The 27,631-nt window shown below is 38.9% G+C and overlaps 2 protein-coding genes and 2 long non-coding RNA genes across 8 annotated transcripts; 2 read left to right on the top strand and 2 right to left on the bottom strand.

Moving 5' to 3' along the window:
* Positions 1 to 326: 326 nt before the first annotated feature.
* Positions 327 to 5,917, bottom strand: LOC103143357 (U13-lycotoxin-Ls1d-like). Its single transcript, XM_007559853.2, has 3 exons — positions 5,049 to 5,917; positions 1,172 to 1,251; positions 327 to 1,055 (listed from the first exon to the last, which is right to left on the bottom strand). The coding sequence occupies exons 1-3, from the start codon at positions 5,152 to 5,154 to the stop codon at positions 783 to 785; spliced, it is 459 nt and encodes a 152-aa protein (XP_007559915.1). The 5' UTR covers positions 5,155 to 5,917; the 3' UTR covers positions 327 to 782.
* A 1,967-nt stretch (positions 5,918 to 7,884) lies between these two features.
* On the top strand, positions 7,885 to 9,382 carry LOC107837057 (uncharacterized). Its single transcript, XR_001663036.1, has 2 exons — positions 7,885 to 8,550; positions 8,966 to 9,382. It is a non-coding gene; the product is annotated as an uncharacterized LOC107837057 (long non-coding RNA).
* Positions 9,383 to 13,211: 3,829 nt separating this feature from the next.
* snx16 (sorting nexin 16) lies at positions 13,212 to 23,921 on the bottom strand. 5 transcript variants are annotated; one of them, XM_007559850.2, is made up of 9 exons: positions 23,747 to 23,921; positions 22,094 to 22,620; positions 20,824 to 20,910; positions 19,616 to 19,764; positions 19,367 to 19,436; positions 17,752 to 17,888; positions 17,552 to 17,668; positions 16,304 to 16,346; positions 13,996 to 14,081 (listed from the first exon to the last, which is right to left on the bottom strand). In XM_007559850.2, exons 2-8 carry the CDS (start codon positions 22,499 to 22,501, stop codon positions 16,328 to 16,330), a joined length of 987 nt encoding a protein of 328 aa, XP_007559912.1. In that variant the 5' UTR covers positions 22,502 to 22,620; positions 23,747 to 23,921; the 3' UTR covers positions 13,996 to 14,081; positions 16,304 to 16,327. The 5 variants fall into 5 exon arrangements, with proteins under 5 accessions (XP_007559911.1, XP_007559912.1, XP_007559913.1 ...); XM_007559851.2 differs by having other exon boundaries at positions 16,304 to 16,343; XM_007559849.2 differs by lacking the exon at positions 16,304 to 16,346 and having other exon boundaries at positions 13,212 to 14,081; positions 23,747 to 23,920.
* Positions 14,075 to 16,048, top strand: LOC107837056 (uncharacterized). Its single transcript, XR_001663035.1, has 2 exons — positions 14,075 to 15,904; positions 15,949 to 16,048. It is a non-coding gene; the product is annotated as an uncharacterized LOC107837056 (long non-coding RNA).
* Positions 23,922 to 27,631: the final 3,710 nt, after the last annotated feature.

The raw sequence follows: 27,631 nt of genomic DNA, 5'->3' as shown, positions 1-27,631 counted from the left end.
CCAACAATAAGGTCAAGAAAGAGTCCAGGTGCTAAAGTTAGTATTTGAGTTTCAATAAAAGTGGAGACAAACAAAGATTGAAGAAGCAGGTTTGGTCCGTGGTTCTGCTCAATTTTAATTTTGCTTCGGCGACAGTCTGGGCTTTCCTCCGTTTACTTTGATTCCGGGCCAATCAGCGACCAGTGGAGAAGTCGTAAGCGATTACGTCAACATTAGAACTGTCGTCTGCCTGTAAGCGGGAGGAAGTGAACGAAGCCATCCGTGGCCGTGTGTCCAAATAAAAAAACAGAAAGGAAGAAAGGACGTAGAAGACTGTGAATTTTTTCTCTCGGTTAGATCCATCACTACAAATATCAGGTTTTTTTTTTTAACAACCAACTACAGGTGATGATAAATTGCGTTATTTATTTATTTTTTTGTTGGGAAAAGTAAAAGGAATCAACAAATAAAAGCACTTTATTAACATAAAGCTGTCAACTTACACGACAAAAAACGTGTGTCCTTTTCACTGGAACATTGAACTAATTGAACAATGTAATCACTAATAATAAACATAACATCCTTATTACACAAAAGTTGTATCAATACAACATTTGCATGACTGATAATGCCCTGTAAATACTAATAGAGATATTAATCTCATTTATGGCGGTTAGTTAATCCAGCAGCTGCCTTCTACAAGAGGAATACAATTGAATTCCCACGCGCCGTTTCGAAGTGTCCAAAGCTTTTGACTGTCACTTTTTTCTTTTTTTTTGTCCCTCCATTGACCAGGTGCGTATTTAGGGTTGAGTCTTGGAGTTTTTTTTCGCCTTTCTTCTCTTCGCTGTCTTTTTACTCCCACACCGTGACCTCGCTTGCTCCACTCGCCGGCAAAAGCAGATTGCGTTGAAGAAGCGGCAGTGGCACGTTGCGCACGGATCGCAGCAGCCGCATAGCGGCACGCAGCTCTGTCCCAGCAGGGAGCACCTGGCCATCACCTGGGGCTTCGGCACCGCTTTGGGACGAGAAACGTCGTTTTGAGGCGGAGGAGGATGAACAATGCTGGATTTTTTCTGGAAGTTCGAGAGAGACGAGGTGTATTTTAGGGGAGGGGGGATAGATGAAAAATGTTAAATGCTCAACAAACTATTTTCATTTCTTTTTTTTTTTAAAAAGATGTCCAACTCACTGTCTCGTGGATCTTCTGCTGTTCATACAGTGCCCTTCTGGCAAACAGAGTTCTCACTCTGTCTTGGTTTACATAAGCTGCTGAAATAAAATGAGAGCAATTATGTTTGGATGAAAAGCATGTTTCTATCTGACTGAACTCCCTCTAACTGTGAAGCCAAAAGGCAAAGCATGCATGGGTCTGAACAAACCTCTGAAAAAGGAGGCAAAGCAAACATTCGTTTTAATCCCTCTTTACTCTGATACTTTGAAATAAATGTGCGTTGGAATGGCCCAGTCAAAGTCCAAACTTAAATCCACATAAGCATTTGTTAAAAAAAAAAAAAAAACTTGCATCAGCCTGTCCTGTTATTTTATACCGTTATAAAAACAATGCTACTTTTTCTACTTCCTGCTTTAGTGTTTTTTAAATCTCCTCAAGACGTTTTTAAATAATTTTAATATAATTTCTTCCCATAAACTCTACACATTTTCTAATATGATGTTTTTGATTAGCACCCAGAAACAGGATTTGAATAAATATTCTTAGAGCAGCACTGAGTTGATCATAATTATCAAAAATACTTTTTATTTTTTATATTTTCTTTGTTTATTTTATTTTATTATTTTTTTTTACATGTTTTTAGAAGTTAGTGTATTTCTGGTCCATCTTGCTTGTGTGAGATAAGAAACATGGAATTGCTCTCTTTTTCTGTGTCAGGGATGGTAACACAATTAGTAAACAATATTCAAAGACTGTTATTGAAATATTGGTAAGCTAGGAGTGTATTGTTCATTGAGCACAATGAACATGAATTTTGACAGGATTTATTGTACATAACAGAACAAAGTTGTGCGAGCATTAAGAATAACTGCTTTTGCAGATTTTATTTTTGCAAATAATGGCTAAAAGGTGTCACTTTCCAATGTTTTCACACCTTGAGAAACATTGGAAAGGTGTAGAGACACCTTTCCAATGCAAAAGGTGTGAGTCAATATTTTGTGGAAGCTCCGCTGTTACTGCCATAACAGCCGAGAGCTTTTGCTGTATGCCTTTTGCAAAAATACCTCAAACTAAGACAAATTAAGTAGAGAATATCTGTAAACGTTAATTTTCAAGTTCACCAAAGACTGTTAGTTTGATTTAGATCTGAACTTTGACTAGACCGTTCTAACATACGAATGATCCGATCTAATCCTTATGACTTTAGCTAAGCCTGTATATTTTTGGGTTGTTGTGCAGTCTTTTGCAGCTTTTAATCAACTCCAACCAGCCTCCTTGTGCCTCCTGAAAACAAAAATAAAACAAAAGCCACAGCATGATACTGCTGCTACTCTGTGCTCAAACCTGGACTGGACTTAGCAGGTAACATCTGAAGTTTGGATTTAATTTAGGGGAGTCATTTACGGATAAATTCAAAACAACCCACACTTTTCAGATTTTTGTTTGTAAAATATGTTGAAAATAATTTATTTATTTATTTTTTATTTTTTTTGCCAGTTCACATTCATGCATACCCCGTCTTGGTGTGTCACATAAAATCCCAATAAAATGGTTTAGAAGTTCTGCTGAAAAAACTTCCACTGTGGAGGATAAAATAAATTATCTAAAGACAAGCAATATACAAATTCCTCTTTTTCTGTCTACTGAAGTTCTTTTGTGCATATTTCTGAAATTTAAACTGTCCTCAGCAGCTACTTTATTACTTTTAGACATCTCAGCGCAATAACTTTTTTGTGTGTTTTCTAATCTGCATCATAACTTAAAACCTGCTTTTTAAAAAAAAAAAAAAAAAAAAAANGCATTTTACTACTGAAAGAAATCCTAGCTCCTAAAACAGAGTTTAACCTTTGTCACTTCTTCAGCAGAATTTTCCTCAGGCCTATTAAAACTTCTTCAGATTGATGCTGCAGCAACCGCAGTGCCTGCTGAGACAGACGAGTTAATGGTTGTGCTTGTGTTCCAAAGGTCAGTTCCTGACAGGTGACAGGATGTGGGAGCCGGCTCACAGCCTCTCGTTTCACTCGACTTATTCGTAGTGCGGTTACATGGATCTACGAAGTGTAAATGGAGTCGAAGGCGGTTTAAAATGCTGAGGTTTCATGTAGGGTTGTGGACAATTTTGTTGGACACATAAAAAACTTCTACTCCCAGATCAAACCTTAGATAACACTGATGACTGAGGCTCCTTTTTCCCCTCTTTTCTTCTGATATCTGCACAGCCTACTATGACATAGATGAAAACAGTCCATTCTGCGGCAATAAATCAAGGCGTATATAAAACTCTCATTTATAACACAAATCACTTCCTACCATAAACCTCTGCAGCCATAAAAATGAGTGAAGCACCAGAGACCGGGGCCGTTTGTACAGAATACCTCAGAGTTCCCATCATGTCTGCACTGACAGTGAAATATATATATATATTTCACTAGGTAATACAAGGTAATACAAGGTAATACAAAACATATATGTTTTGTATTACCTTCTTCCTCCCATTGAAGAATTAGTACCATGTTTAAGATTAGCAGTCTGTGTCAAGCCCCATGTGATTTACACACACAATAAAAAAAATAATAATTTTGGAGACTGTTAAACATGAGCCATTAAAAAAATTTGTTGTTCAAGCATTTTATTTTGACAATGGCTAGCAAACAAATTGCTAGCCAAGTCTAACGTAAAATTTACGTTAGACTCCAGTTAGCTTCGTTCAACTGTTAGCTAAACCTATCCATTTTGTATGCTGTCCAGCAGAGATTAGTAGGGCTACGTTTATAAAGGTTGTATAATAATATATAAATTGTGTCAAATTTAGGAACTTCTGTGAGACTTGTGGTTGATAAAGTTTCTGTGCTGAAACAAAGTTTAGCTAGTTTAGCAACAGCAGTAATGCTAATGCCAAACTTGCTAGCTAGCATAGCTTCACAAACCTGAGGGAGCCGTTGCCAATGAACTGTACATCTCAGCTGTGATTGTCAGGAGAAGGAGTCATATGAAACCTCATTAGATTAGATTCAAAAAGTCCTTTATAGTATCATAATTTTTTATGGCTTAATATGAAGCTATCTATCTAAACAGCTTGTTTTATCAGTGTAATGGGTAATTATGTGCCTCCATTAAATGTGTACTCAACACAAAAACTTTTTTATGAAAATGCTCTAAAAGAAAAAAAGAAGCTAAGTTCAAGGAGTTATATATAGTCAAGCCCAAAATTATTAAAATTATTTTTACTTAAATTTATTTTCATTCAGTTAAGTTTGTTTCTCATACGATGCTGGCATCTCTCAAAAGATAACACAAAGTGAAAAGAATAATTTAAAAAAAATTATTTTAGAAAAATCTTGAATTTAAATAAAAATGTCATGTCAAAAATTTATATCAAATCACCAAGCAATAATTTGGATGTTAACACAGAATAAAGAATTACTTCCAGTCAATTGAAACATATTGGTAAAATTAAAAAAGTACTTTGAAATTTAACGTGACAGGGGTATAAATTATTAGAGGGTTAAATTCATAATTCATTATCACTGAAATATAAAGACCAGTTCAAATTTCACTTGCGGACTCAAATGCATTTATTTTATATTCTCCAGTCCTGTGAATAATGACCACGGTCCAGTTGAAATGCTAATTTAAAAAAAAAAAAATTTAATTTACAATTAACTATGTGTTCAATCAAACTTTACATGGTTAAATGGTTAAACCTATTCTATAACCTATTCATTTATTCTATTGATAAATGTGTCGTGGTTTCATAACATTTAAACTCTTGATTGTTCAGGACGATGAATTCAGATGCAGTCATTTCTTTTTACATGTCTTATCAGCATAACTTGTTTGCTACATAAATGCAAAAAATAAATAGATTTTAAAAAACTCTCTACAAGTCACTTACCATCACTGTGAGAGGCTTTGCTTCTGCTGAGTGAAATGTACGTGTCCAGTCCAAAACTCAGAAGGACGAAATGCAGAAAGCACAAACAGTGAACTGCCAACTTCATACTGACTATGAGTGGAAGGAGCCCTGCTCTCTGCCTCCCTGTGGTCCTCAGCTTGTACTTATTCGAAAGGCAGGCTCACACTTGCAGCACACACACCCCTCCCTGCTTGTCAGCAGAACAAACAGTGACATGTGTGTTTCCAGTTAAGACTCTGCATGTATTTATGACACTAATAACACTCATCATTTGCTTTAAAATAATTTAAATAAAATAAAGTCTGTCAAGTTGGAGCTCCATTGCAATCCTGTTTATGACTGTTTGAAAAATAGAGTATTACTGTCTAAATCATTTTCAGTTATGTAAGTGAAAACGGCCCAAAGTTTTCGTGCTGCCGTTTCACATTGCAGTGAGAAATTGTAAAAAAAAAAAGTTTTTATTTCTTTAACCTTCGTTTAACCTTGTGAATAAATCTGTTTTTAAAGTGTGAGCTGGTCAAGATGGCACACCAACACAAGGCAGGAGCTACAAAGTTTGACACCAACTTAATGTATAAAACAGTTAACATATTACAAATATAAAGTCCAGCTTGACTTGACTTGATTATACTCTGAATGGACAGATTCAGTTCCCAAAAGAGCTTCAAAGACTTCCAAAGAGACAAAAAAATAAATGTTTTAGCATACTTGAACGATTTTTAAATGATCTAGTTGCAAAACAAGATAAAACAGTTTCAATCAACCCAAAACAAAATCTGAGTGATTTAATGAATACCCAAGTCATAGCAAGTGTTTAAAGGTGTTAAAAATAAACGAGGGAAATTTTTCCAGTCTGGCCTGTTTGTGCATAAAAATACACCAGTGCTATTCTTAGACATAGTTGATTGTAAAAAAACAGCTTATGAAGTAAACCATGCTGCACAAACTTGCTATAAGACGTTTAGACCAAAGATACATAGAATCTAATACAGGGAGCATCACAAACATTAAAAAAAATCTAGATTACCAATAATATGCCTCAAAGTAGAGAACATGAAATGAACTGCTGTCTTATGCATAAGTGTCAACTTTAAATGTATTTTTCCCTGTGTTAATAAAAACAGGGAATAAAACAAGGCCTAACACAGAGCCCTGGGGCACTCCATCTGCAAAACAAAAAGCTCCGTCTGAGACGTAGCTCCTGAAAAAACCTTTTTTAATTCTACAGAAAGGAACACAAAAGATGTGTTTGATGAAAACAGAAAATATTTAATAAAAGTGACCAATGTTGTTTGCAGGCTCCAACTGGTTCTAAATCCAACTGTGTTACGTTAAGCAGAAATGTCCAAAGTGTGGCCCGTGGGCCATTTGCAGCCCTCTGGATGATGTTGTTTGGGTCCTCTGTCCACAATTTGTGAGTAATTCAAGCTTTTTACAGATAAAATCTCTTTAGACATTAATTTATTTAGGTACAGCACAAAGTATTTTTCAGAAAGCGATGCCCAACATTTGTTGTGATAATGTAAAAAAAAAAAAAAGATAATATATACAAAAAAAATTTTGGAAAATGTTTACTTATTTAATTCCACAGCTGTGCAAAAGGAACAAAAAAAAAAAAAAAAAAAAAAAAACAGGATCAACAATAATTTACGGATTCCCTTTCTACAAAGTTAAGACTACTGTCAGTTTAGCATATTACTGAAGACATAAAAACAACAAATATCTTCGGAAACAAATCCTCTATCTATCTATCCACCTATATATAAATATATATATACATATATATAAAATTAGTAAAACTGCAGAGTTGGACCTTGAGGCTAGTCAAAACAACTCCCACCTCAAAAACATCTTAGCAGACGATCCATCTGGTTTTACGAATCAAATACATCACAGTACTGAATCCAAAAACACAGAACTTAAATCTCATCTGGGCAAAGTATCTGTTTGGTGTGAAAGCAAAGCAATAAAAAAATACCCCAAATATCAGCGCATTTTAAGAGAAACTTAAATCATTCTTTCCAGCTTTTATCCTGTTTTTAGAGCGAAAACCCGTCCAAGCCGCTTAGAACAGTAAATCCAAGTCGGTTCCTTCCTCAATCGCATCTTTTCCTCTGCCTGCTTGTGCGGCTCCATGCGGTGTGGAGTTGAAATTTCTGGTCTGTAGTTTATCAAAACATAGCTACTTGTGTGCTTCTGGGCCACGTACCCGACACCAGCAAGTTCAAACCACATGGATGTGATTCACGAGCCATCAATCTGTCCGTCCATGGACATTTTACTGCTACTTTCTGCTGCAAAGGCCAGCAGGAGGCCTGGCACCCGAACAAGAACCAGTGAACACTCTTAGATTAATACTGGGTCCCGGAAAACGGCCCTGTTGGGAGTTTTCCGTTTGGTCTTTCTTGCTGAATGAATCTGCTTGTGAAAACTGGGTAAATGTGGTTTGTGTGCCGAGACTGAAATCGAACGCTTTATGTATTTTATTCACTACTAGCTTGTGTAAGAGGAAGTAAAGCTAGCTGACCAAAATAACACAGAAGTGGTCCGAGTTAATTCTAAATGTGTTTGAGTAAAATATCCTTGTTTAGGTCAGTTATTAAGTCAATTTATTTTGTCTTTGTCATTCCTGTAGGTCTGAACTTGATGTTACGGTATTGATAAAGCTGTCCTGAAGTTTTATAATTGACTGAAACAAAGAAATCCTGCTGCGAATGCAGAATCAAAAGCCAGAAATTCTGAAATAAACACAAACTATCAGTAAACTTGCTAACAAAAAAAAAAAAAACTAAAACAAACCTGTAGATTTAAGACCAAGCTAAATGTGTTTTAAAACTTCTATGGAAGTGCTAGGTGTTTTAAGAACTGTTGATGTTGCACCATTCATGAGGACCAAAATTTAAGTTAGCTTTAATTTAGCTGTACATCCTGCATATATACCATAAAACAGCTTTTAATAATTACTATCCCGTTTTATGATTATTGTGTACTTTTTAATGTTCAGTGCTACGCATTTATGTTATTTCCTTTTATGACTTTGTTTGATGTAACTAAGGGTTTTGAATAATTTTGCAAAACATTGTCTAAGCATACATATTATGGCTATGTAATATGGCCTAATGGGATTGCATAAAAAAGCTTGACATTATCTAAAATGTCATCATGCCCTCATTTAATTAACTGCTACCAGGTGACAGCCAAATATGGGAAAATCAATTAAAACAAGATAATAAAGGAAGGTTCCAATCGCTGATAAAAATCAATGTTTTCTAGTGTAAAAGGAGTACTTGATATTTGTCAGAACAGTAACTCATTTGTGGGTTAAAAACAATGCATTTGCTTAATAATCCTTTACTTTTCTAATCATCTGGTGCAGAGTGAGTTAAATACATTTAGTGTCTCCTGATGTCATTAGCTCTGTCGGAAGTCTTAAAGAAAGAACGAAGATCTCCTCACCTCACAAGCCAACATGCTAGAGCTGGTTTCTTGTAATCTGACCTGCAGATAACCTTTTAAATCACACATTGGCCCAGTTTATTTTGCTTTTATGTACATACCAAAGATTAAAGTACATATGAAAACTTTTCTACTACAAAACATTTTAAGCTAACTAGCGCCTTGCTAGCTCTCAAGCTTGTACGGTTGATCAAACACTCTACAATTAAGTCCCAAAATATTGATTCCTCTTGCAATTTAAGGTTTAAAGTAATGTTTTTAGCTTACCAGCATGTTTAATCTGACTTTACATTTTTCAACAGACGGAGTCCTTGCTTGAATCTGATGAGGAAAGACTTAAAGATTAACATGACGGCAAGAAGGCCTTCCAACCTCAAAAACCTGGGAGCTCATTACCAAAGATGACTCATCAAAACAGGGTGCAAACACGCAAGAAGCAGGTCCAGAAGGATTATGGCTGAATGAAAATAAAATGCCAGTGGTTGAAATAGGTTTGGGCTTAAGAAAATTGTTTGTCATAAGTGGTGGAAACAGAGGACCAAACCGCGTGCAGGAGGTAAGCAGAATTATATTTAATGGTTTAGTTTAACAAAATAAAAAGGAGCAGCTATGGGACGCACCCTCAAGAACTCAGGGACATCAAGACAAAATAACATGCAGATCTGACAAACGGCTGATTAAAATGTGAATTATTTAACCAGAGGTGGTGATTAATGAACCAGGAGCAGATGGTGCATCAGTAACAAGGCGTACTTGATGGGAAAAACAGGTAATTAGAGGGAAATGAGAAGAAAAACTAATAAGTAAACACAGCATAATCAAATCAAGAAGACCAACAGGGACAAAAAAAGCACACACACACACACACACAAAAACAGGAAGTAAATTGAACCCAAGAAAAGATACAGTGATCTAAAAAGGAGAGACGATAAATAAACCTAAAACTCTAAACACACCAAAAAGTTAAAGTGCTTAGTTTATAGCTGCACATAAACGGTTTCATTTAGTTCAATGCTATTTGTTAAAAAGAGAGATGCAAGAAAAGTAAACCCAAGTACACGTAAAATGTTTAGCCGCCAATGGTCTTTGGTAAGAAAGAGCAGAAAAAGATATGACTCATGAACCAGATACCATTTTTTTTAACTAACATTAAATAGCTTTCCCTTGATTCATTGTTATTAATGTGTTTCTTGCTTATAATGTGTTCTCCAAAAGTGGCAAAGGATAAAGCAACAATAACTAATGGGGTTTGGAGCAATGCAGCAGAAAGAGTCTGTATTGTTCTGTTTCTTAGATGTAAAGTGTGTGATGAGGGCAGAGGAAAGTATATCAGTGATACAGGAAACAGCATGAAAATCTGTTTGGTGAGCATTAAGAGCAAAGAAGTTTCATGATTGACTTCAGATTAAAGGACTTTTTCCAGGTTTGAGTGATCCAGTCATGTTCCTGTGGGAAATTCTTCAGACCTGAAATCAGCACACACTCAAAGAACTGTTCCTCAAAAGGGATCAGTGAGAGAACGGTAATAAGACTTTTCACCAAGTTATTTATAGGTGTAAAACCTTCGGGGAAAGTAAACAGTGAATTTAACGACAGCATGAGCTTATAAAACCGCCTTAGTTCACATAAATGATTCTGAATTTCTCTCAATTTCTCTCAGCACAACAGGCGGCGATTACAACATCTTTTGGACGCAAAAAGAAGTGGAACATAACTGCATCCTTATGACCATTTATTACACGCAGTAATCCATTTTCAATTAGTCTGATTTTCTACTTTCGGTTCACCTCTACTAAGCGTTGCACAATTTGGACTCTTGAGTGAAGTTTCTATTTAGGAACCCGCTGTCAAGTGATTTTAACTGCTTTATAAGTAGCAACAGGCAAGTCAGGAGAGGTAGCTTCCTCTAACTGTGGCGCAAACTTTGGATCAGGAGCAGAAAGCAAAACTCAGCAAAGGTCTATAGATAACTTCTCCAAAAGTCGGTCAAATTATCCAATTTGCCACATTGGGTTTTGTAATTGATGATCCGGAGAAAAGTATTGAGGAGAGCATGGAGTTATAATTAAGGTTCGCAAGAATGTAGACCTGATGTGATTTCCCTAATCGTATCTACACGTACTGATCAGTTCACCCAAAGCCCTTCTACCGCTTCCTGACACGCCTGAAGACACGATGTAATGGATAACACAGACGGGAACTGATGGAGAACTTTTCATCTGGACGAAAGCTTACAAAACGTGTGTTCAGACATCTGGTCGTCTGAAATTTAAGAGACAATTTTGACCTAAGTTGCTTTTGTTGTGTCAAAGGGCAAGTTTTAGTGGATTTGACACTTTTTATGTAGTTATGTTGTGCTATGTGGTATTTTCACAACCGATAATCAAAGCATCACTCCCCTTTTTATAAGTGATTCTCTTTTGGTCTTTCGCTTAAAATTCTAATACAGAAAAGTAAAGTCTGTGGTTGTAACAAGACAAAAAGAGGAAAGGTTTAAAAGGTGAATTTTACTGATGCACAATTACATGTTGAAGGAGCCGAGATACCAAAAAGAAAAATATCACAAAAGAAGTTACATTCTTTGGTTTTTTTTGTTCACATTGATGAAAATCTGTCATGAAAATCTTATCTAAACGTAAAGAAAAACATAGACTGAGCTGACTAACTTTCACTCATGATTTCGTTGTTACATGAACTATTGATGTGCATTATTGAGCGAGTGAAATAAAAATGAAATGAAAAGTGCAGTCGTGCTTTCAAGAAGAAAAATCTGTAAATGTTCTTTGACCCATGACATTGTTAGGCAAACAAACTGAAACCAGGACACCGTGAACCAGCCTGACCCCATTCGCATTTCAGAGGGACAATAAAAGAGGCAGCACAAAAACATCGTTTTGATAAACTGCGTCTTGAACAAAACGTCTGACTTAAGCTGACTCCGTCATGCCAAACGTCTGAAATGGGTCCCATATGAGCGAAAACCGCTAATCTAGTGAACGGCGCTCAGCAACAAAACAGCACTTTGGGAAATTAAGAGCTGAAAAGTGATCATTATGAGTAACGACAGGCTATTTTTCCACATTAAATAATTACAACGTTTAGAAAGCGTCTCTTTCCCCATCCCCTTAAAAAGTCACAACATCTTCACAGCAGATAGATCCAAAATTTTATTTCACAGAAACCTGGTGACATTTATTGCCATGGTAACACCGAATTTAAACATAAGGAAACAGAAAACAAAGGTAGGTGTGTTCAATACGTTACTCCCTCTTTAATCGTGAATATAATGTTTTACCTGATAAGCAGCGTGTGTTACAGTGTCTACAGTATCCTTTTCATATTTTGGATCTTGTTCACATATATGTTTATAAATTTTTAAAGTGAAACTACAGGTGTAAATAAGCTAAGATTCAATTTGTGTAATATTAGAAAAACATATCTATTCAAAACAACATTATATATATATATATACACACAAGAGTGTTATTTAAAACCTTTCCATCACAGGGAGAGAGAGAGGATATCTTTCATGTCCTGCATAAATCTATAAAGCAATCCCAACTCGTCAGAAGAAAAGCTAAGAAAACAAAGAGAAACAACAACACAACCCCTCAAGGCACTTAATGATGCAAGAGGCAAATATCCAGAGCGCCACAGATCATAAACAAAATATTAACGTTTTAGACCCCGTCGGAAATTAAGATGGCTTGTAGTGATCAAAAAGGCATGTGGCCTTCGTAGAAAGAGTAAAAACAACATCCGAGCAGTCATTAAGCTTCGCCATTCATTCATAAAGAGCAAGACCAGGCCGAGCGTGAGAGGCCATCAGCTGCAGCCCCCCGCCCTCGTTAAACGACGATTAAAGAGCGAAAGCCACATATGCATCTGCCTCTCCAGAGTTGCTTAGATTGAAAAAAAAAAAAAAAGTATGGCTTGTGTGTGTCTGTGACGTGTTCACCAGGATCAGTCTGGGTGTCGTTTTCGGAGAAGTTAACTAGCACCATTCGCGATGTAAAAGATGGGCTGCTCTTCGCTAAGCCTTAGTTCACTACAATCTTTCTCTTGTAGTTTTAACTCACGGTCACTTGGCCGATCAAGTCACCTGAACACCCCGATGCCAACTGTGACGGTTGGGAAGTAAAAGTGTAAAAAAACAAAAAAATCTGACTTAGTGTTGAGTAAATTAAATACATTGAGTGTAAATAGCAAATTATTTTTTACAGAAATCGCAATAATCCAGAGTTCAGAATCTTAAAGTGCACGTGTTGATGTAAAATATTCCAGAGCTCAAACACAAAGCTGCATTTGAGCTGCATGTTAACATGTAGCTGTATGGAAGTAAACTGTCTGAAATGGTCTTTTAGTGTTGCACTGCAAAAAAACAACTAAATCTTACCAAATGTTTTTGGTCTAGTTTCTAGTGCAAATATCTTATTACACTTGAAATAAGACAAAAGTAAATTTTCAGCAAAATATAGGAGCTTGTTTAAAGCCAATAATTTCCTAATATTGGTGAAAAAGTACTAATTATCGTTGGAACTAGTACTTCTTCCACTTTTATAAAAGGAATTTCTGACTTACAACCCATATCTTTTTGCTGATATGTTACTTGAAAGTCAGTACACTTGAAATAAGACAAAACTAAGATATTTGCCATAGAAACAACACCAAAAATACTCAGTTTTGTTTTTGTAGTGTACCTTACATTATTAAACAATGACTGTAGCTACTAACAGGATAGGAATTAGATGTCAGTTTTTTTTTCTTTCTTCTATTTAGTTATGAAATGATTTGTGTACGGTATTGCATTTCACGTCTCCATCTTGATTCGTTGACGCTTTCAAACCACACTTGGCACTTAAAACAAGAGGGAATGTTGGCTTCATGATGCAAACCGAGGGCTTGTTTACACCGATAACAGTCAGTGGGAGCACAAAGTACCTGGATATCGACCGTGACAGAACCCACCTGGGTACATCTGCCCAGAAAGCCACAAGGGGGTGCTGTTTCTCAGTTTGGAGAAGCCGTCTTCTCAAAAAGGCAACAAACGTCCGGGGATGTCAGTGTTTGCTTTTGTTGTCGATTGTCGGTTCTGAAAGTCGTCAAGCCTTCAGGTTTTGTCGGAGCCACACTTTCCGGAGGCAAAATTATAACAAACACTCAACCTGGCAGAAGCAGGAGGAGGTTAGAGAGCGACCCGGATCGGCTTTTCGTCTTGAGGTTGTTGGGTTTTATAAAGTGTTTCGGGTGCCGGGTTAAATAACCCACAAGGGGCGTCAGTGTGAAACCATTTCCTCTCCGTGCATCGGGTCAAGCTCTGCCCCCTGTGAGGTCAAACAGCAGGTCCAGCCTGAAACATGGAGGAAGGTGAAGTCACATGAAAGTCAAAGCCAATTGGACGTTGGAGGGGCGGAAGGAAAAAAGAAAAGGCTTGGAGTTGGGCTTCAAGTGGTCTTGTGGAACAGCTGAGTGACCTGGATGACCGGAGGGGAGGTGCTGAGCGCCGGGCCGCACCAACAGGCGGCGGACCGCACCGGCTGGAGCTGACACCTGCCACTGCCGAGACAAAACACGTTACTTCACTTCTTACTGCAAATAACATCAAGTTTAACACCAAAAAAAAACTACAGACTGATATTGTTATAGAGTAAAAAAATGGAGAAAGAGGTGGTGCTTTGCAGATGTATTCATAAAACTTTGACTTTTCCACATTTTGTCATGGCATAATCACAAACTTTAATGTCATTTATTGGGATTTTATGTAAAAGACTTACTCAATTGTGACGTGGAAATAAAATTATAGATGACTTCAATCTTTTCACAGTAAAAATCTGAAAAGTGTGATGAAATTTAGATTCAACCAATCGTATCAGTGCAAGCTTGTTCACCTTACATTTTTGACCTTAGGCAGACTGAATGTTTTTGCCTTTTCTTAGTAAGATCCAAATTGTGAACATAAATTTTTCAAATCTTTCCATTCTCGTCCGGATGTAGCTCTGGACTTTGACAGGGCCGCTCTAAACCATAAACATGCTTCAATCAACACTGTACTTTACAGCGGGAAGCCTCCCTTCAGAATGAAGAGTGCTGTTAATTTTTGCCACATACAACATTTTGAACGTTGAAGTGATTTCCTGTCAACAGACTCTCTCACCTGACGACTGGATGTCTGCAGTTCCAGCAGCTTCCTGGCTGCTTCTCTGACTGACGCTCTTTTTGCCTTGGTGGGTTTACAGTTGTGAAAACATTTTCCTTTTCAGATATTCAAAGTTTAGGGCATCTATTTATACCTATACCTGGTTTAAACGTCTATGCACCTTTCTCCCTGACGTGTCCGCTTGTGTTCCTTGGTCTTCATGATGCCGTTTGGTCACATTGTTCACTAAAATATCAACTTTGTGAATGAAATTATATTCAACATTAACGGGAGCTCAAATGACATCTGCACTTTGGCAGATAAACCATATATCTTTAATTATGTCTAGCATAAATTCACTGAAGTCTGTTGGAATGTGACAAAATGAGGAAAAGTTCAAGGGGAGCAAATACTTTTGCAAGGACCTGCAGAACAGCCTGAGTTATGAGACAGCCACTGAAAGAGACGCACACAGTGAACACACACACCACTGTGTGAGAAGCAGTCAGCAAACGTGTTAGTTGTACAACATGACGGTCCTTTTCCAGCTAGCAGCTAGCAGCTAGCAGCTAGCAGCGCGGCTCGTCTCAGCACAACTCTACACAGTTGAGCTGTGCCGAGCGGTGCACCGGCAAATCAGCCCCGATTTGCTGAATTTTCAGCGATCGGCTGATACTTGCATGTGAAACCGATATTATCTACATTTGCAAAAGTCTGAAAATCAGCCACTATCCCCGTTTTCTCTGCCATGAGAGAGGGCTGACTGATGGACCCGCCCATCTGGTCACATCCGCACATGCCCAGTTAGCAAGATTTTAGCCCGACTGAATGCTTACTAGTGGAAAACCCTTGTGACAGAGTCGAGCTGCGCTGAGTAGCCGTTGGTGGAAAAGGTCCAAATATGTCCAAAAAGGTTGGAAAGGCACAAAACATGGCTGCACAATAAATCCACACCACAGCTGGGGGGTCGAGTCTTCTTAGGTTTCCTCAACATGAAAGCCTTGCTATCAGCCAGGTATTGTGACACCACTATCCAGTGCATTTCTGTGGCCAGCAGCGATGTTTTTACTCGAAACATCAGCTGCTGAGCCTCAGGAGGTGAAACACTGGGCTTTGAAATGTGTCATCACGTCCACACACTGAAAGAAAGTAACCATGTGAGGGAGGAGACACCTGAACTTGCTACGGTGAAAAGAAACTCATCCCAGCTCTAACATCAGAATCTAAATAAGTAACATGTGCAGTGCACATGTTACTTCACGGCACCTGTGAAGTATTTCTTCACAGGTGCTGTGAAGAAATACTTCCCCCTGCTTACAGATTTCTTTTTTTTTTTTTTGCCTTTTTGTCACACTTAATTGTTTCAAGTCATTCTACTGTGAGAAAACAAGAAAAAAACACAAGAAATTCCATTTCCACAGCAACACCGACAGACCGATTTCAGGCATCAGACAGGAGAGACGCCAAAATTAGCGGCACATTTAGCATGCAAGACTTGTAGAGACAGATGTGGGGAGGAAAAAAAAGCAGCTTTGAACACCCTGACAACACGTAACAGAACACTTTTATAGCACAGGTGATGGGATGCGTGTTACTAGAAAGAATGCTGCAGTTCAGCCCGTCGAGTTCGCTTTCAGAATACCTGACGAGTAAAGACGCTGTGCTTTCAGACCGGAGCTGCCCTGCTGTGAAAGAAACCATCACAAACAGGAACACTGTAAAGACTAGAAAATAATTATAACGGTAATAATAATTACTGATTACTCTTCTAATCGTGGGGCGTCTGGTTTTGAAATCATGTTCGCTCTTGACGAACAAGCTCAGACTGGAGCCCAGATTTCTCACGTATTTCAGATACATTTCCCCAAATTTGACTGAATGGAGGCAGAAAGGAGGTGAAACTCCCTGTAAAGGTTCCAGCTGTGGAGGTGCGTGTGGCCAAATGCATGCACTGGCCAAATGCCAGTGCATGCATTGGCATTTGCAGTGCAGTGCAGTGCATGCACTGCACTTCAGAGCCATGCAGTGCATGGCTCTGCAGAGTGCATGCAGAGTCATGCACTCTGTTTATGACTGGGACTAATGATTCTTTTAGTAATTAATTAGTTTTGGGTAGAACATATTTACAAACCAAAGAAGTTTTTTCATCTTAAAAGCAAAATGTATATATATTTTTTGCACAGTTTTGGCTTGGTACGTTGCTCTTTCAGCAAATAGCCCTTTTTTTTTGAGTCTATATAATCTATTGTGATTAAAATCTGAGTCTTTACATTTTTAAGCATATTTTGTGTTTTTCACTGTGAACCAGCTGAAAAGATCATCAGTATTGTTTCTGAATGTCTTTATTTTCCTGCTGAATGTGAAAAAAACGTGATTCTATGCACTTTATTTCTGGCCGTCCTTCAAAAGCTCTCTTTAAATGTACTCGTCCCTTCATTGTAAATAACACTGGTAAAAACTTAATCAGAATTATGTTCAGTAACTTTTATGGACATCATAAAACCACCATTTTCCTTCCCGTCAGATTGGATCACTGTAGTATTTATGCTTTTGCTGTAGCGAGGAATGCTTTTAAGAACTCGACTCTAATCAGTCTCGTCTGCAATCAATAGCTACTCTTCTGAAATTAGGGCCTCTTTCTTGGCTGCTTCTCTGATTCATGTTCACCCCCTACGAGGTGGCAAATTGTCAAAGGAATAAAAAGTGACCAGAATGCAAGGCAAGAATCCAACGTGAAGGTTCAATTCACAAATATGGCGCAACATTTCGGATCATTTGTTCTGCACTGAATAAAGTTGAACGTTTAGCAGAGAAGTGAAGTAATTTAACACCTGGTGAAGTATCCACTCATGTATCTTTATAATATTTGCTGTCTGGGTGTGTGTTTTACCCCGTGTCGTCGGGCGTGTCCTGATCAGCCTCTGCTGCAGACGACTCCACGTCGGCGTCTGCACTGCTCTCGCTTCCCTGAGCCGACAGAGCGCAGGGAGACCCCGGGCTTCCTCCACTGCAACAATCACACATCCATGAGTAACAGGGTTGATAAAAACCCACTGTAAACATCAGTAAGGCGACGTTTGGTCTACTGACTTGGCGTGATTCTCCAGCATCAGGATGGTCTGCTCCTTTTCCTCCAGTTTCCTCTTCAGAGAGTCGATCTCTTTCTGCTTCTCCAGCAGCTCCTTCTGCAGGCGGTAGTTACTTTCCTCCAGCGTCTCACAGAACGCCTGAAGGGAGAGGAAAAAGCTTTAATCTATAACAGACTGATGCAAAGTTTGCTTTAGTAAATAAAAACTAGGGGCTTAATACAAATGCACAACAAACATTCTCTTTTTATTTTTTTTTTCTTCTTTGGGAAATAGCGTATTATTTCTCGTTCGTTTCACAAACTGCTAAAATACACAAATACCTGAGACCAACGCTGCTTTTTTCAATAATTTAAACACCAAATATCCCTTAATATGCATTAATACACTCTGGTGGAGACTAATTCAGCACTACTGCAGAAGCTAACGTCTAGTCTCTTCCTTATCTCCACTCTTGTGGTTACAACCAATCATTGCAAAGGAAAATAAATGTGCTAAAAATGAGAAGGATGCTCAGTTTCCATCTGACTTTAATGAATGAATCTTTTCAGATCCTATCAGTTCTGGACTCACAGGATCAGTGAGATCCAGTTCCTCAGACCCACTGCTGGTCCCAGATGAACACAATGTTTGAGCAGCATAAATTTAAAAAAGCGTTTCAGGAACATGAACGACTTCTCTCTCTGCAGAAGCAGAATGGTGCTGGTTCGGGTTTTCCTTGCCAGCCAGGTGTCAGGAAATGAGACCTGGCTGGACCGCTCCTTAAAGCAACAGAACTGCTCTCACACCGAGTTCTCCAAAAACACAAATCTGCCGTTTTATGCCTTGTGCTCCTTTTCCAACCCACTCTGTTACATAACATGGGGGGGCTGTTCAAAATAATCCCAGCAAATATGACTAAAGCAGCTCAAAAATGCGGTAAGGTCTAAATATATGAGGACTATAACTTCAGAAACATCAGTAGGACTACTCCAGTCCTGTTCCAATCCGATACCGATGTCAGAAAATCGGTCTGATATCAGCCAAAATGTGAGTATCGGAGTATTATCTCTTGATAAAGCTCTTTCTAATATTCCGCACAACAAAATAAGTAATGAAAGTATACCTGATTTGTGCTGATATTGTATCAAGTCGATATCGGTATCAGTCAATACTCAAAGCTGCGATATCGGTATCATATCAGTTATACCAGAAAACCCCTACCTGTTTGCTTCAACAAAATAGCTAGAGGTGCACGATACACTCTTTTTTCCCCACTTTGATACCGATATATGAGGTTAGATAGTATCTGAAACCGATCTGATACAGAAAATCAGTGCTGAATTGACACAAAACATTTCTTTTAGAATTAGACTGAATAGATCCATTCTAATGGATCAGGCACATCATCACAGATACCAAATCTAGAATTTTATTTTTCAATATCGGGACCAATACAGATATTCATATCGGATCAGTGCATCTCTAAAAATAGATTCCTGCTTGTCATCTGTTGGTATAGAGAGTTCTCATCAAATCGTTGGTTATTACTGGATCAACAATCAGGCATATTACAAAGCTTCTACTGACTTTTACTCAACTGATTGAAAAGAGGAATAACTAGCTCTGTGTGTGCTTACCCTGCTCTCCTCAAGGCTGTCAAAAGGCCCAGGAGGATCATCGAGGCACAAAAACTCCCTCACTGGAAGGCTGTCAAAGAAAGAAAGCACAAAAACAGAACCACGCTTGATTTTTTTTTTCACACATCAATGATAAAATTACATTCCAGGCTGTTTATGTCAGATATCGATGCTGACTTCCAGTTAAGTTGAGATACACGGACAAAAAGCTGAACCAGCAGTGTCCACTAATACAGTTTTTCTAAGTACCAGTTGCCGATGTCTTTGTGTGCAACTAAGTTCTGCAAAAAAGCCTGTAGCCCCAGCTGCCGGTCCTCCAGGAAGTCGCTGTCGTAGTTGTCTTTAAACCACCTCTTAGGAGGCAGCGAGAGTCTGAAGCCGGGGAACATTTCCTTTAGCTGGAGGAAAAAAAACACACAGAGAACAAAAATAGCATAAAACTTACATAAACCAACAACTGTACAGGAAAAATTACCCATATACCAGTCAGTAAATGTGATACTCTTTCTTTCCTTTATTTTTTGGTATTAGTTTCAACAAGCAGGATCCACCCTCCATTCAGAAACAGCCATTGTAGTTGAAAACAAGTCCAACATGGTCTCTACTGTTACCCTCAGCCTCACTGGGAGATCGAGTTTTCCAAAGGAAGACAAACTAGGAAATTACTCAACTTCCTCCTTTGACATGGAAAGTTGCGTTAGCTAGTGACCATTTACTAAATGTAAACCTTATGCAGTGGGATGAACTGAGTCATTTTACACATTAACACATTCCATTTGGCTGCTCTGATGGGTTATTTCACAGAAAACCTACAAACCTCAACAACTAAATACACGAGTTTCTCATTTTACCTCAAGAATCCAAAGGTTGATAAATATTAGCATCCAGAAAACAACGTCGCAGGCTAAAAGGTTCACACAACGTAATCAAACTCTGCATATAATAAAACAGTGAAAAACAAAGTACAATGTGACACTATTACAAAAATACTCAGAAATGATCGGCGCGAACAGTGACACTTCGGAAGCTAGAAATACTGCAGGATTTTTGGAGGCGTCTCATGAAAAAGATTTTTTAAAAAAACAGCAGAGAAGACTATTCTATTATCTTTAATCTGAAAGAATGTGCAGACCAGCACGGATGGCCGCCAAACGCCTCAAGATTTCCTGCCTATGTAATGTGTATGAAACATTCCTTCCCTGAGCCGTGAGAGCGCCGTCCACCTTGTGGGCTCGGGTCTGCTTGGCTGTGTGGGAACAGAAAGATTCTTTGTGCAGCTCTGACCGCTTTCACCGCGCACTCAAGAGAGAAAGTAGCCTGATAACAGAGTGTTTGCAAACACCAGCGTGAGATAAAGATTGGAGCGGAAAACATCCTTAACATCTGGGACGGCTGCATGGAAACGCAGAAAAAAAATTTCACTACGAAAATAAATAACAATAAATAATCAAAAGCACCTTGTCGTTGAGTCTGGAGAAGTCGGTGTATCTTCTAAACACGACCCAGTTCTCGTCTTGACTCTTCCTCACCAGGAGCTTGTAAACCTGCAGAAAATGAAACTTAAAGCTGTAAGCTTGTAGCGACGTGTGAAATAAAATGAAATAATTTTAGTAGGGGCGCACCGATTGCAGTTTTCTGGCTGACCGCCGATTACCGATCTTTTAAAAAGCGTAACTTACCGATTCTGATTTTGGCCAATACCATTTTTTTTTTGTCTGAAATGTTTCCTCTATATCAAGAAAGCTGCTGATTTGGCAACAACGAGGTGACTATTGTTAACTGTAAATGTGCAGACATGACCTGGTCGGGAGGTTTGTCAGTAAAACCTCTCTCATGGGAGAAATGAAAAGCACAGTGGTTGATTTTTAGTGGTTGATTTGCCGAGGTTGATAACATCAGTGGGTAAGATCGGCTTCACGTGTAAAAATCGACCGATCACCCAAAATTAAGGAAATCGGCACCTATAAATCGGCTGATTGATAAATGGTGCAACCCTAAATTTTAGCACTGCGGTCAATTCATGACACAGTTCTTACTCTCAACACAACATTTAAAAAGTCCTGATTATTTGGAGCGTAAGAGAATTTGTATTTTCACAGTTGTTTCTGTAGGCCAAGGCCGTTCGAAGCCATTTCCAGCCGCTGGACTGATTTTTTTTTGTGTTTGTTTTACATTATATTAAAGATTCCTAATTGGACTTTCTGAACCAATCGAAAGAACATTTGTTTCAGTTTATTTTTGTCAGCTTCAGTTCCTTTATTATTAATTTTAAATTGACTCTGATACTTCTAACTGCACCGACTGAACAAATTAAAGCTGTGTTGTTTATATATGTTTCACTGAGCTTATAAAGCTATTGGTGTATTTCAGTGTGCTGTATAAAATAAATGTGCAATTCATTGCATTTACTTTTGTGTTTAAAAAAAGAAACGTTTTAAATCAATTCAGGACTGATTTTCTGTATCAGATCGGTATCGGCTGATACTAAAACTCAGATATCGGTATCGGAATGGCCATGAGTGGATTTGGATGCATCCCTCGTAAAAAATAAAAAAAAAACTATGTTTTTGTGGTTTCAGTTTTAAAAAATTTATTTGTTTTTTGATCTGCAAGAATTTCTGAGCTGTAGATTTTGGTCAAGAGTGTTTGGACCCCCTGGTACAGTCAGACTGATCATCGGTAAAAAAAACCTCCATCAAAGCAGTTGCTAGGCAATCATGTTGTTACCGTGAACTTGGCTCTCTCCTCCATGACCTCGTACCCCAGCACGGTCGGGGTGATCGGCCTCTCCTCCGCCTGCTGGCTCCCGGAGGGGTCAGACATGGAGCGAGGGCACGTCGAGTACTGGACGGACGCCTCCAGCGTCCCATTCACCCTGCCCCGGGGCAGGGGGCTCTGCTGCGGCGGGGGCGTCAGGCTGCGGTTGGCCCTGTCAGGGCAGCGCGACTGCCGCTGCGATCCCGACCCCCCGCCAGTCCGACCCCGCTCGTCTCCCGCCGACCTGGTGATGGGAGACGACGACTCGGAGCCACTGGAGACACTTCCAAGAGATGCGGCGCGCTGCGGCCGCCTCAGCCTGCCGCCAGACAGTGCTCTGTTCATGGGGATGGGGACAGGCACGAAGGGTGAAGCCATCTCCCTGAGTCTGGCGCCAGAAACTGAGGCGTTTCACACCAACGCAGACCTTGGTTAGCCTCAGTAGTACGATGGCGGGGTCTAACAGCAGCGTTCAGCTTGACAGGATGACATTCACCCTGAAGAGGCAGTATGAAAGTATTTTCGTGTTTTTAATTAAATAAACAGAGAAAACGTCACATTGCTTGAAATGTGGTTAAATCTATGTTCTAATTGTGGTATTAAGGACATCAGATCAATTATTATGTACCACATGTCATTTACAATTTTATAATTTTACAGGGCTGGGCGATAAACCAAGGTTATCAAATTGAATTTCTGGTTTTTGAAGGCTTAATTTTCGAAAAATCTCTCTCTTTTTTTGCAGAATATGACCATAAAAAAAACTAAACAATAAAATAAATAATACATACTTATTTTTGTATTAATATATAAAAAACATTGCAATAATAAAGTCATAATATACTTACTTAATTATATTACCCAATTTTATTATCATAATTTTTAAATCACTCACTCAAATAATGACATTTTTAATTGAATTCCGGGCACTTTTGGACTTCCATAGAAGAAGTCTGCAAATAAAAAGTATAACATGTGACCTGCCTATATGACGGACCTGGATTTAAAATGTTTGTAGACGTGTGAACACATTCAGCATTGAAACAAAATGTGTAAATAGAGCTAACAAAACACTTTCATGGTATACAGTTGCAAACCTTACCTGGAAAACACGTCAGCAAAAACACTCATGATAGCATAAATAATGTGACATCGATCCTACTGATCCTACTATTTGACAGTTAAATAATCAGTCTTTCCATAATGAAGGTTATTTTATGAGCACTCTCACCTCCAGCGGAATATTAAAAAGTTATTCTGAGTTCACCTGAGTGTCAAGGCAGGCACAACTACCAACAAAAATATTGCACAATGGGGAATACTCTTAATGTGCTGACTAGGATGTTGATATTACAACACGAACTAAGCAGCCAACTCGCCGAAATAGCTTCGCAGAATTACGCAGCATTTTTATGACTTAATAAAAGCGGTAAAATATAGTTTTCTGATGCAGTTCTCCGCAAACTAAGCGGGTAGCATTTTGAACAGTGTTCGGTGTGCCTACAATCTCTCTGACAAGACTGGAAAAATAAGCTATCATTCATCGTGCTCACCTTAAGCTAGCAAGCTACAAAGGATAGCTGGAGTGGAGAACAGCTGACACACGTAGTAAATGGGACTCACCTTCAGCTTCAGAGCGAAATTTAATTCCTTTTAAATTACAGCTTTATTTATCAGAAGATTAAAGGTAAATGTCTGTTTATCATATTCCAGTTTATCCAGCGCATCCCGTCCAACCCTCTGTTAGCTTGTTTAAACTCAAACCGATCCGAGTGTTATGTTTTAGAACAACCACCCGGGGGTGCTGTATTACCACAGCCGGACAGGTTACACCATGAGTTACACACAAGTGATTTCTGACCAGAAAACATTACTTTACGTCTGTTGCAGCTTCCTGTTTGCTATGAGACAATGATCCATATTTTAGCCTTTCAAAAGTCACATAACCTCATTAATTAACTCACTTTGTTTCACATCTTCAGTGTGAGCACCTGGACATGATGAAGAATCTGCTGCTGCTGCTGTGTCTGAAGCTGTGGGTCAAGTGGATCATGATAAGTTAAACTCTATCTCTAATGTCACAGTCTCACTGAAAGTTAAACATATTTGCTTGCAAAAAACAAACAAACAAACAAACAAACAAACAAACAAACAAACAAACAAACAAACAAACAAACAAAAACTAAACAAAAAACAAACAAAAATGCAACCAAGCTGTTATAAGTAATTACAACACCAAGTATAAAAATAAACACCCCAACATTGTTTTTCTTTGTCCTTAATTTCTTATTGTAATAAGTTCTTCAGTATTGTCTACGTTATTCAGTGCGATTCCACAAACGACCGCTAGGGGGAATGTGGGCAGGTTGGGGCATAGAAGAATATACCGTCCCGTTAGATGCTAAAGGAAGCTGAGCTCATCGTGTGTGATTCATCTGGTCTACATCACAGGTCAGTTAAAATATATTTTCATGAATGCAACAAATGTGCAACAGGTTAAAGAGTAATATTTTTGTATAAGAGACAAATTATTATTCTGCTAAAACAGTGGATAATTAAAAGCTTAAATGTTTTTATATAAAAGTATGCATTATGTGTGCAGAATAGAAGTTGTAAAAGTTATTAAAGTAGCAAATTCATCCCGTTAGTGAGTTTTAGAGTCCTCAGCTGGGCTGCGAGTCTCAGAAAGTCTTACATCCAATTTGCGTCTCTGTCCACACCAAGTGTTCGCTAGTTCGGCCAAGTCCGTCACAAATTTGTCGATAAGCCAGGAATCCACAAGTTCTAAACAGCAGAAATCCTGTTACCATGAAAAAATCCAGGGTGAATCCCACGGGGTGTGTCCCCGCAGAATAAGAGGGCTCTCCTGTGCCCAGTCTTCTCATCATAAATTTTATCAATTGCGTTGAGAGATTGGTTGTCCAGAACCATAATTTGCAGATTTGGAGGATGTGCAAAGAAAGGCTCCAAAAATAGAGAAAAAGACACGACAAAAACAGAGCAAGGAAGGCAGGCATGGGCAGGGAGGAGGGAGCAGAGGAAAGAAGCGTCCGCTTTCGCCGAGAGAGAGAGAGAGGGAGAGAGAGAGAGAAAGAGAGAGAGAAAGTAAGGACCATAATTATTTGCACAGTAAGCCTTCCAGGAATATGGTGGAAAGTGAGCTGGCTTTGCTGTTGCCTAGCAACATAGGATACATTACATTATTCCACTGATGGAATCTGATGATGTCAAAGTGTTATGATGTCATAGGGGACAGATACCTTGAATGTTCTGGATCTGAAACAAATTTCAGAACTCAAGTAGCAGCACGGAAGTTAGTTTTTCCATATTGGATTGTATTGGATTGTATTTTTTCGTAGCTTTTCTGATACATCAGTCAGACACTCAAAATGGCGCCAGTTCAAACTGATTTGTTAACAAAGGACCAAATTAAACAAATGACAAGAGATGAATTGGTTATCGTGCTTCTGGATTGGTTACAACGGTTTAGAGAAAGATCTGCAGCCCTCAGTAGGGAGGACGCACTACAGGACAATTTGGAAAAAGCTCAAGAAGAAATTGAGCTTCTAAAAGAGAAAATTGATAAACTCACCATAGAGCTAAACTGGTCAATCAAGCAAAGAAAAGACCTGGAAAGTCAGAGAATCCCAATGTTAAAACAAGAGGTAGAGAACCAGAGTTCCCACAGGAATCACCTGTTGTCTGAGGTAAAACGCTACAGAAATAAAATCAAAGAGCTTCAAACCTCTTTAAAAAAACAAGCGAGGGACTCAAAAGTGCAGGTTGAGAAGATGGAGGAAGAAAAAATGCAAGTGATGTCTCAATTCACAGCATACGACATGAAGATCGAAAAGTATGAAAATGAAATTATGAAACTTAAGTTTGAAGTGTCCAGAAAGATTGACGACATCAGCATTAAGAACAATGAGATTATGAGAGAAAAAAACAAGTACAGACTTCTTGAGAACAAGACAAAAATTCTGGAAAAGGAGTTGACTGAGACAGTGAAGGAAAATAAAATTTTTCTGAAGAAACTTACAAAAACTCCAACGGAGCAAGCCATAGATAAAACTAAGGAAGAGTTTTTAGCAAGGTTGAGTTTAACTTCAGGGGTAATACTTGAGGAAAAAATGCGAAACAGGGAATTAGTACAACGTCTGATGAGAAAAGAACGTGAGGTGAATAAACTCTTGGAGCAGCAGGCTAAGACCGCCAAGCTCTTAGCCTCACAACCACAGCCACAGAAAGAGGCTGTGGTTGTGAAAAAGAGATTTGAGCCCACAGCGTCTGATTGGGAAGATCTGAAGAATGAGAATAAATCTTTAAATTATCACATAAAGACACTAATCAAAAACAGGGACAGGGATCAAAATAACATTAAAGAACTTACCGACCAAGTGTTTATGGTAAGGAAAAAGTACTTCAGTGAGAAGATGCAGCACGAGACTTTGAAGGAATCCTTAAAGAGCCAAGAGGTTAAGGTCTCTACCTTATCATCCTCTGATGATAATGCTTTGGAAGTTCCTAAAGATGAAAACAAAGTTCAAATCAATGATAAACAAATCAATGATAAACAAGATGCTCTTCTACCATCCATCCAAGAAACAACCCTCCAGCTACCCAAAACAAAGTCAGTTCGTAATCTAAGAGTTCTGCCTCTAGGTGAAGGCAAGTTATTGTCAGACTTTAAAGAAGACATAATCATAACACCAGAAAAGTTAAAACAGCTTAAGCCAACACCCCCGAGCAAAAGGAGACCTGAAAGGCCGCCTCATTCACCACCAGTCAAGAAGCATTTTCTCAGGGAAACTGAGCGGAGAAAAGATAGCGGGCAACCTGGCGGGAGTGCCACAGAAGAGAACGGTAAACTTCCCTCTTTAATGGTTAAAGGCAAAAATATATAATGAGCTATGTTTCTGAGCCCTCGGGGCTGGACTTTAACCCATGGAGCCCAGCCGGGCACAGCCGAAGAGGAGAGGGTTGGGCTGCAGTGTCGAAGGGATGGCAGCAGAAGGAGGGGACCTCGATGATCTGATCCTCAGCTACAGAAGCTCCCTCTAGGAACGGTGTCAGAGTCTGGTCCTCATTCCCAACAGTCACTCGGGCTCGTTTCCGATGAGAGTTGGACTCCGCCAAGGCTGCTCTTTGTCACTAATTCTAGTCAATACTTTTATTGACAGAATTTTTAGGCACAGCCAAGGTGTTGAGGGGATACGATTTGGTGGCCTCAAGATCGCATCTCTGCTTTTTGCAGAAGATGTGGTCCTACTGCCTTCATCAGGTCGTGATCTACAGCTCTCACTGGAGCGATTCGCAGCCGAGTACGAAGTGGATCAGTAACTCCAGGCCTGTTCTTGAGCCAGAAAATCTGGTTGGGATGCCTCCTGGACGCCTCCCTGGTGAGGTGTTTCAGGGAAGTCCCACCGGGAGAAGGCCAAGGGGAAGACCCAGGACACGATGGAGGGACTATACTTCTCAGCTGATCTGGGAACTCCTGGACCAAGTGGC

Source organism: Poecilia formosa, unplaced genomic scaffold, assembly GCF_000485575.1.
Source record: "Poecilia formosa unplaced genomic scaffold, Poecilia_formosa-5.1.2 Scaffold108, whole genome shotgun sequence".
Taxonomy (NCBI): domain Eukaryota; kingdom Metazoa; phylum Chordata; class Actinopteri; order Cyprinodontiformes; family Poeciliidae; genus Poecilia; species Poecilia formosa.
The sequence above is the reverse complement of the archived record's forward strand: the minus strand, read 5'-3'. Positions and strand labels throughout refer to the sequence as shown.

Excerpts from the sequence above, each read along its gene's own strand:
- snx16 (XM_007559849.2), bottom strand. The coding sequence starts at position 22,501 with ATGGCTTCACCCTTCGTGCCTGTCCCCATCCCCATGAACAGAGCACTG. Across the intron at positions 20,911-22,093 it reads AGGAGAGAGCCAAGTTCACG|GTTTACAAGCTCCTGGTGAG; the intron begins GTAACAACATGA and ends CATTTTCTGCAG. Across the intron at positions 14,082-17,551 it reads GACACGCCCGACGACACGGG|TGGCAGGTGTCAGCTCCAGC; the intron begins GTAAAACACACA and ends TTGTCTCGGCAG.
- LOC103143357 (XM_007559853.2), bottom strand. The coding sequence starts at position 5,154 with ATGAAGTTGGCAGTTCACTGTTTGTGCTTTCTGCATTTCGTCCTTCTG. Across the intron at positions 1,252-5,048 it reads CAAAGCCTCTCACAGTGATG|CAGCTTATGTAAACCAAGAC; the intron begins GTAAGTGACTTG and ends ATTTTATTTCAG. Across the intron at positions 1,056-1,171 it reads AGCAGAAGATCCACGAGACA|AAAAAATCCAGCATTGTTCA; the intron begins GTGAGTTGGACA and ends TCGAACTTCCAG.